This window comes from Abrus precatorius, unplaced genomic scaffold, assembly GCF_003935025.1.
Source record: "Abrus precatorius isolate BTA unplaced genomic scaffold, Abrus_2018 Scaffold10, whole genome shotgun sequence".
Lineage (NCBI taxonomy): Eukaryota > Viridiplantae > Streptophyta > Magnoliopsida > Fabales > Fabaceae > Abrus > Abrus precatorius.
In genome coordinates this window covers 32,907,362-32,920,225 of record NW_020874292.1, presented here as the reverse complement: position 1 = coordinate 32,920,225, position 12,864 = coordinate 32,907,362, and the positions used below count along the sequence as shown (strand labels likewise).

General features: G+C 26.3%; 1 protein-coding gene across 2 annotated transcripts; it reads left to right on the top strand.

The window, feature by feature from the left end:
- Nucleotides 1-6,262: 6,262 nt before the first annotated feature.
- LOC113865692 (transcription factor bHLH35-like) lies at nt 6,263-12,302 on the top strand. Of its 2 annotated transcripts, XM_027500423.1 has the most exons (6): nt 6,360-6,487; nt 6,599-6,761; nt 7,080-7,219; nt 7,283-7,313; nt 7,751-7,921; nt 11,937-12,037. In XM_027500423.1, exons 1-6 carry the CDS (start codon nt 6,417-6,419, stop codon nt 12,024-12,026), a joined length of 666 nt encoding a protein of 221 aa, XP_027356224.1. In that variant the 5' UTR covers nt 6,360-6,416; the 3' UTR covers nt 12,027-12,037. The 2 variants fall into 2 exon arrangements, with proteins under 2 accessions (XP_027356216.1, XP_027356224.1); XM_027500415.1 differs by having other exon boundaries at nt 6,263-6,487; nt 7,080-7,313; nt 11,937-12,302.
- The last annotated feature ends 562 nt before the right edge of the window (nt 12,303-12,864 follow it).

Sequence of the window (12,864 nt, the reverse complement as noted above, 5' to 3'; positions counted from 1 at the left end):
AGAAAAAAAATTACTTATTTTTATTTTATGGAATATATTTTTTAAAATAAGTTAATATCAGAAATTAAAAATTTAGAAGACGTTGATATATATATATATATATATATATATATATATATATATATATTGAATAAATGAATATGTTAGTGTATTTTAAATTAAATGCATTTTTAATATATCTTTAATTATATTAATTAGAAGCCAATACATTTTTTTATATATATTGAAAAATAAATTATTAGTAACACGTTTTTTAATACTCTTTTTAAGATTAAGTTTTTAAAAATATTAAAATAAGTCATTTTATAAACTAAGTGCTTTATTTTTAAAAAACAAATCAACCACAAACGGTAGAATTAAAAGAAAAATATGTAATTAATACTCTTCATAATTTAAATATAAAATCATTTAATTTTTTAATAAGTTAAAAAAGAAAAGAGATTTTTTTTAAAAAAAATTATGGAAGTCATTACACATTAATATTAATTTTATATTGCTTTTTAAAATAAAAATAGAAGTATATATTTTAAAATATATTTTATCTATTTTTTTAATATAAATATTGATGAATAAATAACGAATTTAAATAAAATAAATAGAAGAAGTTGGAGGAGTAAGAAGGAAAACAAACAGCAAACTGGGAATTCCGAATAAATTGCCGAATAACAACGTTGAAACGACCTGTCGTCTTCATACCAGAATTCCATCCCAGCAGTCATGGGGTTTATATGGGGACCAGAGAAATTATATTCCATATGTCAAATTAAATAAATTGAATGGTTTATAAATTATTAAAATATTCTTACGTTTTTTTTTTAGTCATGACAAGTGAATAAAAATATTGATTAAATAATAATTAAATATTTTTCAATTATTTAAAAACATTAAATATCTTCTCTATTTTTAATATGATAAATATTTTTATTTCTTTATCTAATATTTTAGCATAATTCTTGTTTTTGCTTTTCATACTATTTTGTAATAGGTGAATTTATAGAAAAAAAATATAAATAATTATAATTAATTTTTTATGACATTCATTATTTAAAATTTTTTGGATAAATATTATTAATAAAAAATTAAACATAACTTTTTTATGTTTAAATGAGCTTTCTTTAAATCAAAGGACTCTTGCTATTTTTTTTATTTTGTACTTTTAAAAATAACAAGTTTTTATTTTTTTCCCTCTAAATTATAGGTAAAATTAGGGCAAGGCACTGTTTGCTAAAAATAAAGATTTCTCTTTTGACTACTCAAATAATATTCAGACGGAAGGAAATTAGTGAAAGAATAATAATTAATACTGTTTTAAACTTTATATGGATAGATAAATAAAAACATAATTTTTATTTATCTCTATACATGTAAATAAGAACAAGGGTAGTATTATATTGTGTAAATATAAGTTGTTTAATAAAAGATTTCAAGCTTTCTTTGTTTTTTTTCACCAAACAAGTTTATTTGCTTATTGATAAAAAAAAAAAAGGTTAAAAAATCTGAAAAAAGTTACAAGTATATACTCCAAGCTCAAGACTTACAGCTACAGGTTTATTAGCTTATTATTATTATTATTATTATTATTATTATTATTATTATTATTAAGAATAGCATTTTTGCTTAGATTACTGAGCTCAACGTTGTTTTACATTAAGTGCATGTAGCATTATATCCATGGAAAACTCAAAAGAAATTACAGTATAAATATCAAAGCACGACGGAGTAAATATTGTTTGATAATTGTTATCAATAAATTGCGAATATTCATTAATTTCTCAAGCTATTATTATTTGATTCGCTGAGTAGTTATATTTTGATTTTGGTTTTAGAATGAGTAAGAGATTACAGTATTTAAAGTGATGATATTTAAATTATGTTTGAATGGGATGTTTTAAAATTATTATAATTTATATATTTACATAGTAAAAGTGGATAATTTTAAATTATTATATAATTTTAATTAGATAATTTTTATGTAAAATATGAATAATTTCAAATTACTTTCTTCAGAAAGAATTTAAAATTTTCTATATTATGTTTAACTTTTTTGTATTTATTATTTATAATTTTGTTTATACTTTACTCAAACTCCGAGCATTTTTTATTATTGCTTTTATTTTTTAAAAATTTTAAAAAAATTATCCAAACACAACCTTAAAATTTATTTTCTTAGAATTTAATTGTAAACCCATAGAGACTAAAATAAAACTCGTGTATATTTAAATTTAAAGATATTTGTGAAATAATACTTGAGAAGTAAAATCATCAAAGCTTAATTTAATATCTAATTAATTTTCATTCACTTTTAATTCTTACAATATATATATAACTTTTTAACTCCTGACAAAATATTAAAAATACATTATTTGTATTAAATATAGAAAAGAATAAAATATAATAAAGACTAAACTAAAGTTTTAGAACACGTTAATGTGTTTGTATTTTTAAAAAGAAATTTATCTTTTAAAAATATAAACAAACACGGTCTTAGTAATTTAGAAGAATTAAAATATATTTCACCCTTAACTTTTTTAATGATTACTTTGAAGGCATAGATTAAAAAAACTTTGAAATAATTTATTGAAAAAATATTTTTTTATCCTCATGATCTTATCCATTTAAGTATCTGATACAGTAATTTGATCATTATGAATGTGTAAAACATTAGTAATAAACAACTACTTTCTCAACAGTGATACGAAGGATCAAAGGCATTTCTGAGGGAGAAAGAAAGAAATAATAGCGCACCTTGACAGTTGATACCAAGTGCTGCTTTATCATAATCACTATAATCACCGATACCAACCAATAACAGTTTAGAAGTTTCAACGATCCAATTTCCTGCGTAAGAGCATAAAAGGAAGAACTTGACCTTGGATTCCTTTCCGCACTTTAAAAAACAACTAGTGCCGTATGTAGTGCACAAAACACTCTTTTTAGTATAGACATAACCACCAAAGTCTATAGCCGCACTTAGACATGGAAGAGGGAATCGAGTTTTCAATCCCACACTTGTACAAATATCGTATATTCTACGTATACACTTTTATCATATAATTACAATTAATTAATATATATATATATATATATATATATTTGGTTTGCACTACTTAGTAGTTACATATATAGAGTTTCTCAAATATAATTCATTTTTAAAAAACTCAGATTGTATTGATCGTTGCTTACGAATCCTATCCACAGTTTATTTCTATTAAATTATATCTGTGTATTTGAAAAATTTAATGTGTGAAATTAAAACTTTTTCTAAAGTAGATTACTGCTTTGTCATTGGCTAAATAAAGTGACCTCAATCGATGAATGATGTGATGATGCATTCACATCCATCCTTAGACGTCATCACAGCAGCAGAGCATGCACGACACATGCAAACGCCGGCCAGACCAGCAACGCCACAGTCGCAAGTCTTCTCTACTTTTTCTATTTTGTTAAATGAAAAATTTATTTTTTATTTTTTTAAAACTAAACACAAGATAAAATGTGCATGATACATAAATTTGTTTCGTGTAAACAACTAAAAATAATATTATTAAATGTAAATTCAAATTTAATAAAGATTAATTTGTAATTTTTATATAAAATTAAATTAGATTTTTTTAATACAACTCAAACTTCAAGGGAATGTTAAAAACAAACTAGTTAGTGAGTTAGTTAATTGTCCATCTCATAATTTAATCGATTAACCATTTGGTTCAGTTTGATTTCGGTAACATAGTTTAAAGGTAGGAAGGACATCCGTGCTAATTGTGAAAGATTAATTTGACAAATCTACTGATTAATATAATTAATCATTAAAAGTTAGTCATCAAGTCTTAGATATATAGCTATATAAAATATTTAAGAAAGTATTGTACAGTTTATAATTATCATACTATACTTTAAAACAAAAATCTTTTTATAGAAGACTATAGTAATTTAAAAATTAAAAATAAGAACAGTATTAGATGATTTAATAACTACAAATAAGTTATTTTAGTTAACTTAATAATTTATTTGACCAACTTATAAGTTTGTTTGATCAAAATAAAAATGTTTGATAAACAAAATTATTTCATTAGTTTATAACATTTTTCAGATGCTTGAATATATAATTTATAGTTTGTTATTATTTAATAATTTTTTTCATTTCTTTCTTCCTTCAATGCTATTTATTTTAGTAACAAATTTTTAATATTATACTAATTTTTTATTTTAATAAAATAATTTATCATTAATAAATTACTTAACTTATATATATTTTTTTAAATTTTTTTATTTAATTTTCATAAAACTTGAGTAGTATAAGTTACTTTTAATTTATAAAAAAAATATTTAATTTTTTAATAAATATTTATTTAAAAATTTACCCAAACTCAATTAAAATCAATAATTTTTAAAGTCGTATTTATGTAAAAAAAAAGTTGTGTCTTGAGCAATTTGAAAACTTTTTGAGCCTAACAAATTGAGTTATTTATATAATAATAGTAATAATGATGATGATAATAATAATGATTATTATTATTATTATTATTTAACGTAATGTAATGTTTGTTGTATTTAAAGATTTCAATTTATTGACCTGTGTATGAGTTTAGGTGTACTAATCTATTTAGAGGTTAAATTTTAATTTATTTAAATGATCTTATAACAAAATAAACTTTTAAATATGCTTTTAAATTTCATCAAGCTTTTAAAAGCATTAAATTAAGCCTTAAAATGGGTTATATTAAATAAACAGGTCATGCTTAATATATTGAGATTAGGCTAATGTCTTGCTAAATGTAACTTGATATGCTTTTACCTCTACTTTTAGCTAAGATTAACTTTTCAACTCTCAACTATATATTTTTTTAACATTTGATTAGTTTTATCAGACTATAACCTAATAATTCTTACAAATTTGACATAGAAGTAAAAATCTGGTAATACAATAAAATTGTCTTAAATAAAAAAAATAATTAAACACATTATTTGTTAATTGTACCGTGATTTTATCATATAACTCACCGAGTTGCATATGTATAAATTTCAAATATAGATAAGGTGAAGAGTATTTGTGTCAATATAACCAAAAATTAAGCGAGTAATTGCGTTGGGGCCTCTAAGTAGTGTCTCTAAATATAGTAGTCTGTTTCCTACACGTAGTTGGTCCCATGCCTAGCAACCGTGTTAGTAGAATGGTTATGTTTATGTTGTATATAACAGTCAAAGGAATAGATGCGGGTCCTTATATTGATAGAGAAATATATAGACCATAATCAAATAATTATAATAATAAATCTTCCTATATTTTTTTTTCGTCTCTTTCTTTATCACCTAATATAAAATTTAAATAAATTAAGCTTCAAATCTTCTAATTATTGAAACTGTGAGTACTTGGACGAAGACCTTAATAGTTCATATTACCAGAATTAAAATTTTGGTTTAGTGTGAGATAATGCAATCCTTAATCATTCTTAATAGTTTTGATAGACTTTTTTTTTTCTTTTTTAAGGTTAAAACAAACCAAATTGTAAATACTATTATTAAAAAAAATCTTATTTTATGGGTATTTGTACAAGATTTAATTAAAATATATTAACTGTGTAAATAATTTTTATTATAATTATTTCAAAAGTTTACTTAAAGTATTATCTATTCGTTGGCCCACAAAGATATTTACGATAATAGTATGTTAACATTGAACTTATTTTTATGAGATGAAATATTAAATATTTGTTTATAATTGATCAGAGAAAATAAAATTTTATATATTAGTTATCAAATTATGTGTTGATGAATATTTAATTGTCTGTTATACCACAATTCACACTAATGTTGAAAGGTAATTATTATAAATTTCACGTTAAATAAAATAAGATGTTTAATATTGTATTTAAACCATAAGATTTTTTTTTTCATTTAATGAGTTAATCTTTTGAGTTAGACTCTTTATATGTATTTAAGTTATAACAATAATAATTTTTAATTAAACTTTAATTATGTGTAATTTTTTCAAGAAATTAAATGAGTAATTAAGTTTGTTTGCTTCTGATTGACATGTCATGGGGGCGTGAGTAGATTCATAATCATATCCTGTCACAAACGCGGACCACACTGCTTTGAATGGGTTGGATATTTCTAGGAAGCAGCAAACACACGAGTCCAGAGACCAAACCATATAATACTGACAACACAAGCAACCTATCTATACTGACACGTGCCTAAATGTCACTCCACCCTCACCCCCTCTTCCCTATATATAAGCCCAAAGCTGCCAACTTCAAACAATACACCAAAAAACCATAAAAAAGAAGTAAACACACACACACACACAAACCATATATCTACATATAATATTGTACAATACACCTTAATTCCCTTCAACAAAGCATCATTCTCACCCTCTCCATTTCCCTTTTTTCCCTCCCTCAACTCTATTCATGGAGAATTGTGATGAGTACAAGCATTACTGGGAAACCAACATGTTCCTCCAAACCCAAGAGTTTGACAGGTAAATGAATCAATTAATTAACCACAAATCATGTACCTAGCTAGTATCAATTAATTCTTAAATATATGTATTAAAATTAACATATGGTATTCTATTATTTGGTCATGGCAGTTGGGGATTGGATGAAGCCTTATCGGGGTACTATGATTCGAGTTCCCCCGATGGCGCGGCTTCATCGGCGGCGTCTAAGAACATTGTTTCCGAGAGGAATAGGAGGAAGAAACTCAACGAAAGGCTTTTTGCGCTTAGATCGGTGGTCCCTAATATTAGCAAGGTAAGCATCACATCTTTGGTGGTTGATTAATTAATTTATTAATTAATTCATAACTATCTAGTACTGTTCATTTGGTGTGCGCGTTTATTTATTATTTTTTTTATAAGAAAAAAATTAAATGGGTTAGAACTTTGAAGAGCAGTGCCGCTGCAGTAATTAGAAGTGATGTAGAGTCATGTGATTTTGTGTGTGCGTATGTCCCTTTCTTTGTTGTCTGTGTTTAGAGCATAGTAAAAAGAGAAAAATAGAAAGAGAAAAGAAAAAGAAGGGTGAGGGATGTTTCCCTATTTGTGTTTGTAACGATGAATGTTGTTACAGATGGATAAGGCTTCAATAATCAAGGATGCTATCGAGTACATCCAGCACTTGCATGAGCAAGAGAAGATTATCCAAGCTGAGATAATGGAGCTTGAATCTGGGATGCCAAAGAAGAGTCCTAGCTATGACTTTGAGCAAGAGCAGTTACCTGTGTTGCTCAGGTCCAAGAAGAAGAAAACAGAGCAGCTGTATGATTCTGCCAGTACAAGAAACTCCCCAATTGAAGTGCTTGAGGTTAGCCCCTTCTCTCTCTCTCTCTCTCTTGTATTATTGACACTAAAAAAATGATGTGGGGTATTGCTATTTTGATACTATAGAAGTGATGTGGGGATATTGTTCATTTGTTATCATTCACTTATAGTTTTCTTTTCTTGCATCTCAAATAATTAAAAATAATTTTTCTTAACGTACGTTTGAAAGTATGAAATAAAGAAGTTATATGTGATAAATTTTTATTAAAAATAATAAAATATTATAACTTTTGATTTTTTTAATTTTTTTAATATAACGTAAAAAATATTGTTAATAAGTGCATTAATATATTTTTATTTTCCAAGTTTAATAATGGGTAGAATACTGGTTATCGAGATGAGAACATTAAGTAACCGAAGAAGATTGTTTATGAAAATGAAATGATTAACTAAGGGGGTTTTGATGTGGTGAGGGAGCAGCTGAGGGTTACATACATGGGTGAGAAGACTGTTGTGGTGAGCTTGACATGTAGCAAGAGGACAGACACAATGGTGAAACTGTGCGAAGTGTTTGAATCTTTGAAGCTGAAGATCATCACTGCTAACATCACTTCGTTTTCAGGGAGGCTTTTGAAGACGGTCTTCCTTGAGGTTAGTCTTCTCCTTTGTGAAGTTGCTTTCCTAATTAGCAGTAAGATACAACAATCACATTGCTTTACTTTATTTTATTCCCATTTTAGTAGCTTTGGTTAATTGATAGGTATGAAATCCGGGGTTCCAATTATAAAATGTTATTCCAGGTAGATTATAAAATTTACAGATAATAATTACAGCTAAAATTTGGGGGCCACATACATGGAAACTACGAGACCACTTTAGCAAAAGTGGAAGTGCAAGTGTGGAACACCCATTACTGAATGTTAGACTTTTAAGAGCAATCATGAGGGCTTTAACCAGAATTTTCGAGTAAAGTCAAGCCAGGAGTTATGATTTTCATGATAAATTAATGAATAGTAGAAATCATACTTTCAATAAATATCAAATGTTGGTTAATATTTTAAGGAATTAATCAAATAATTCAAAGTGATTTTTTTTATAAAATTATTATTATTATTATGATTTTAGCAATAATATTTTATTAATATTTTTCAAATACTGATTAACAAGACCATAAAAGTATATTTGAATGTGTATGTACATATGAGGTTCATGTTTATTTATTATTTGAATGTGTATGTGCAAAATAATTAGACATAGTAGAAAAAAGGATATATAGTTAATTACCTATTATTTAAAGGTACCCACCCTTTCCTGACTGACAAGTTTGCTCATTTGATTTTCGTCACTTCATCTGTCTTTTCTGTCCCTACCAAACACAAATTATCCTGTCTTGAAATCTTGTCAACAGTATGATCTTGAAACTAATCATAAAAAATTAATAGAAATTAGGTGTATCTTTACAATTATTTGTATTGTTTTTTCTCTAACGTAAATTGAAATTTTGTTTTAATAACTTATACTAATTTAATTTAAAGTAGAAAATTATATAAAAATATTTTAATATTTTTCATCTTCTTAAAAAATTATAAAAATGATTTTAAAATTATATATTTTTAGTAAAATTTTTAAAAAATATAATAAGAATCAATACTTAATAATCAAACTTGATAAATAGTGGGTTCAATTACAATATTGTTAAAAAAAAATGGTGGATAGATCGATGGAAACGAGGGAAAAGAAATGGTGGGTGGTCCTCACCGTCCCAAAATATTCCAAAGACCTTATTCTCCAATGATTCATGTTATTGATAGGCCAAATACAACGAACTGAGTTGTGTGTGGCAACGTAATACCCTTTTGGTTGTGTTTGTGCATTGTATTTGGCAAACGTCTCCAATAATCTCCAAAACATCTACGGCGCCATGCCATATTTGGCCAATGATTTAAAAGTTAAAATCCACATTTAGCATGCTCCTTAATTCTCGCAATCAAATTCATTTTGATGGACAAGAGTTATATGTGGCTGCTAAACCTTGTATCATCTAAGGGGACAAAACAAAACTTCAGAAGAATATATTTGTAGGTCGTTGCAATAAAGTAAAACAAAGACCAATTTTTGAAAACGTGTTTCTCATTCTTCTGCTTCTCAAAGAGTGCCTCGTCGGCGTGTCTCTGACCATGTGGCACCGCGCGATTCAGTTTCAATTTCACGCACGTTCTTGTTATTTTCTTCTTCTAATTATTCCTTTTTTTCTTATTTCTTTTGGGTCAATTAATTAATTATTCGTTAACTTCGCTTGCACATTAGGAAACTTCCACTGCAGTGACTCTCTTACTAGCAGCTACACTAGCCAAAGTTGTGTTTTGTCTACCATAAACAAAACTGTCGTTTGACCCAAAATGATAAACCAGTTGTCGTTTAGCTTCCCTCGAATTCCAATCTCAAAACGTAGAAATTAAGAACAGGACAGTTGCGTTTTATGGTCAATACCATCACGCCGATTGAGGAACCTTCTTATTAGCCAAACACATAAACGTGCTTTTAAATTCAATTAAAAGTCAATATTCAAAGGATAAAACGGGGAAAACGATACATATGTATATATTGGTTTTCCTATTTATATGTTATGATAAACTTGTTTCTGTTTATTTTTTTTAAGATTTCAAACACAATTTTGAAGATTCTCTTTCCCTGTCTCTTTTGGATGCTACCCTGTCCAACCGTTATTTCAACCTTTACGGCAAATAATGCTTGACTAAAAAGGGGACTTGTTTAGGATATAATTATTTTTTAAAAAAATATTTTAAATCATTTCTATATTTATATTTATTTATTTATTTATTTTTACTTTTTTCTTACATTCATTTATCATAAAGTGAAAAATATTATTTATCAGAGAAAAGTTGAAATATGTTTGTTCACTCACAAAAATAGTTTTTTAGGCGCATAAGCGCATGCATGTTTCTCGGACAATTGTATGTAATTCTTCTGGTATTTTGTTTTTATGAGAGTGCTATTTTTAATAATTAATAACCAATACTTAGTTATTTTAAACAATTAATAGTAGTTTTTTTTTAATATGTATGTATTCTCTTAATTTTGGAGTGAACGAGATTAGCATATTTAAAATAAAACATCAACCATACGATAAACGATTCTTTATGCTTAAAGATACACTGGGGACAAGAACTAAAAGCTTTATAGAAAGTGTGAGATTACCACATTCGGATTTATGGTGTTAATATATTTAAAAAGAATTATCTTAATTCAGAACTTTTCTCATGTCGAATTTTAAATTTCTCAAGGGCACTGCGTGTCTTATCTTTATATTTATTGTATGAGAGATGTGTCACAATACTATTAATTATGTTTATGATATCGAAGAGGGTTATCAATTGTTTATTAATTTACGTCACCACCGAAAAAAAAGAAGTATTTTATCAATTAATAATTGCTTGCTAAATATTTCGTAGCCTATTAAAATATAACTAAAAATTCCGAAATGTTTATAGCTTACCATAGAGACAAATGGCTATGAATAAAAAAGGTACCGCACTATCTCTCTTTCTAATAAACAATTCAAATATACTATAGTTTGGTCGTAACATTATTCTAAAATTTATCGAGATTGGCGTGGCTGTTTCTAAATTCTGATTCAATAATTATTTTAATTGCTCTGTAGTTCTTCAACTATATTTTCAATAGACGTGTACACAGGTGTCAAAACCTAGTTCTAGAACATAAACTTATTATTATTATTGGTTACGTTTTCAACTGTGTGTGTGAAAACTTTTTAAAGAGCATATATATCCATATTCTACGAATCTCTTATAAATTTTTAAAATACATTAAATTTATAAAATTTTAAAAATCATTTAATAATTCATCAAACAACTTTATTTTACAATATAAATAAATATTAGCTATAAAATTATATACTTATGAATATTTAATTTATTTGAAATTTAACGAATGTAATTACAAAAATACTATTATATAATTTAACAATTGAACTAATAAAATTTAATATTTATAAAAAATTATTAAATATAATAAGCAGTCAAAACTTACAAATTTGAAGCTAATCAAACACGAAAAGTCGAACCTGCATGTGATCATAACTGGGTAGTGGTCACATCAATTAGCAATGTTTTCCACTCCAGCTGCAAAATGTTGTCTAAAATATAATTATAATATTTTATATTTTTTCTATTATATTATTCATAACATTATTTATTTGATTTATTATTTATCTTCTTACGTATATTTTCTGCTGTGTCAAAGGTGGTAAAATTATCATTATCATTAAAAAGAAAATTAAAGGAGGAGTCCTAATCACATTGATTACAATATAGAAAATTGAATCGATTAAGTTGGATACATTCATAGATCTAGAAGGGTGTAGGTGTGTGCATTCCATTTCTGATATTTATCCGATTGATAGATAAAAGTGATTGAGAACAGTATTCACATTCATGATGTATATAGTCTAACAAGATTTGCATATGCAACTAACAACAATTCGAGAGGTACCATACGGAGGAAAATAAAACATTAAATGAGTGTTAACGATGTTAAAGTGTTTATAAATCAAAATTATTATACATAGGAATGTATTGTTAACCCTTGTGTTTTGTGTTGCTTAGTCTTTTTACCTGTGATTCAGGCAAACGAAGAAGAGAAAGATCTTTTGCAGATAAAGATCCAGACAGCGATTGCAGCCCTTAATGACCCTCTAAGTCCAATGAGTATATGATACGATGAAGATAATATATGTGTTGGAGGTTCTTATTTTGGGGTCACATTAGTACGTATATATATATATAAATACAAGGTTCAGGAACGGTGGTTTTTCTGCTCCTTATTCGTCATTACGTGCTATTTGGTTTCGTCACCTTCTTTTTCCTTCACACTCACCACTCTTCAACTTTGTTACATGGGAAAGCTTCCAAGTTTCATCCTTTTTCATCCCCTTGTGTCGTTAATTAGCTTATCAAAACGTTCTTCTTATAATATAATAAAACTGCATTTCACATAATCATGCCTCTATTTTATAGTATAAAGTTTATTTATTCATGCATGTAATATTTTTTAATAACATTATTTCTTTTCTTTCTTCATATTAATTATTTTACTATATACTTCTCTTTTCTCTCTTCTATAATATTATATAAATCTATTGTACTAATATAATTTCTCTCTATATAATACTGTTGAACTTCCATCATGTAATTAAAGGAATTTTACCCACAGGAAAGGATATAAAATTTACTGAAAGAATCTTTTGATTATATAAAGGAAAATTGCACGGGGAAACTGATAACTACAAGTAGTTTACGTGAACATTTTTAGTCGTAAATATGGGTAAGTCAAGCAAACTAGATTCAGATCCTCTGTATATAATGTGACTTAATATTGAGTTAGATTCAGATCCTCTGTAATTAATGTATATAAATTAAGTCTATATAAATTAAGTAGTCGTATCAAAGGTAGGTTAAACTACTCGAGCCTCATTAATTCTATGGTTGAATAGACTCTTAGGTTAGTTTTATGGTCAACTCATCTAACAAATAATCACGAAGACATTAAACATC

What these genes read in the sequence shown, in the direction of transcription:
- LOC113865692 (XM_027500415.1), top strand. Translation starts at nt 6,417, where the DNA reads ATGGAGAATTGTGATGAGTACAAGCATTACTGGGAAACCAACATGTTC. An exon ending in CAAACCCAAGAGTTTGACAG is followed by an intron (nt 6,488 to 6,598) that starts GTAAATGAATCA and finishes TGGTCATGGCAG; the next exon opens with TTGGGGATTGGATGAAGCCT. An exon ending in TGAAGACGGTCTTCCTTGAG is followed by an intron (nt 7,922 to 11,936) that starts GTTAGTCTTCTC and finishes CCTGTGATTCAG; the next exon opens with GCAAACGAAGAAGAGAAAGA.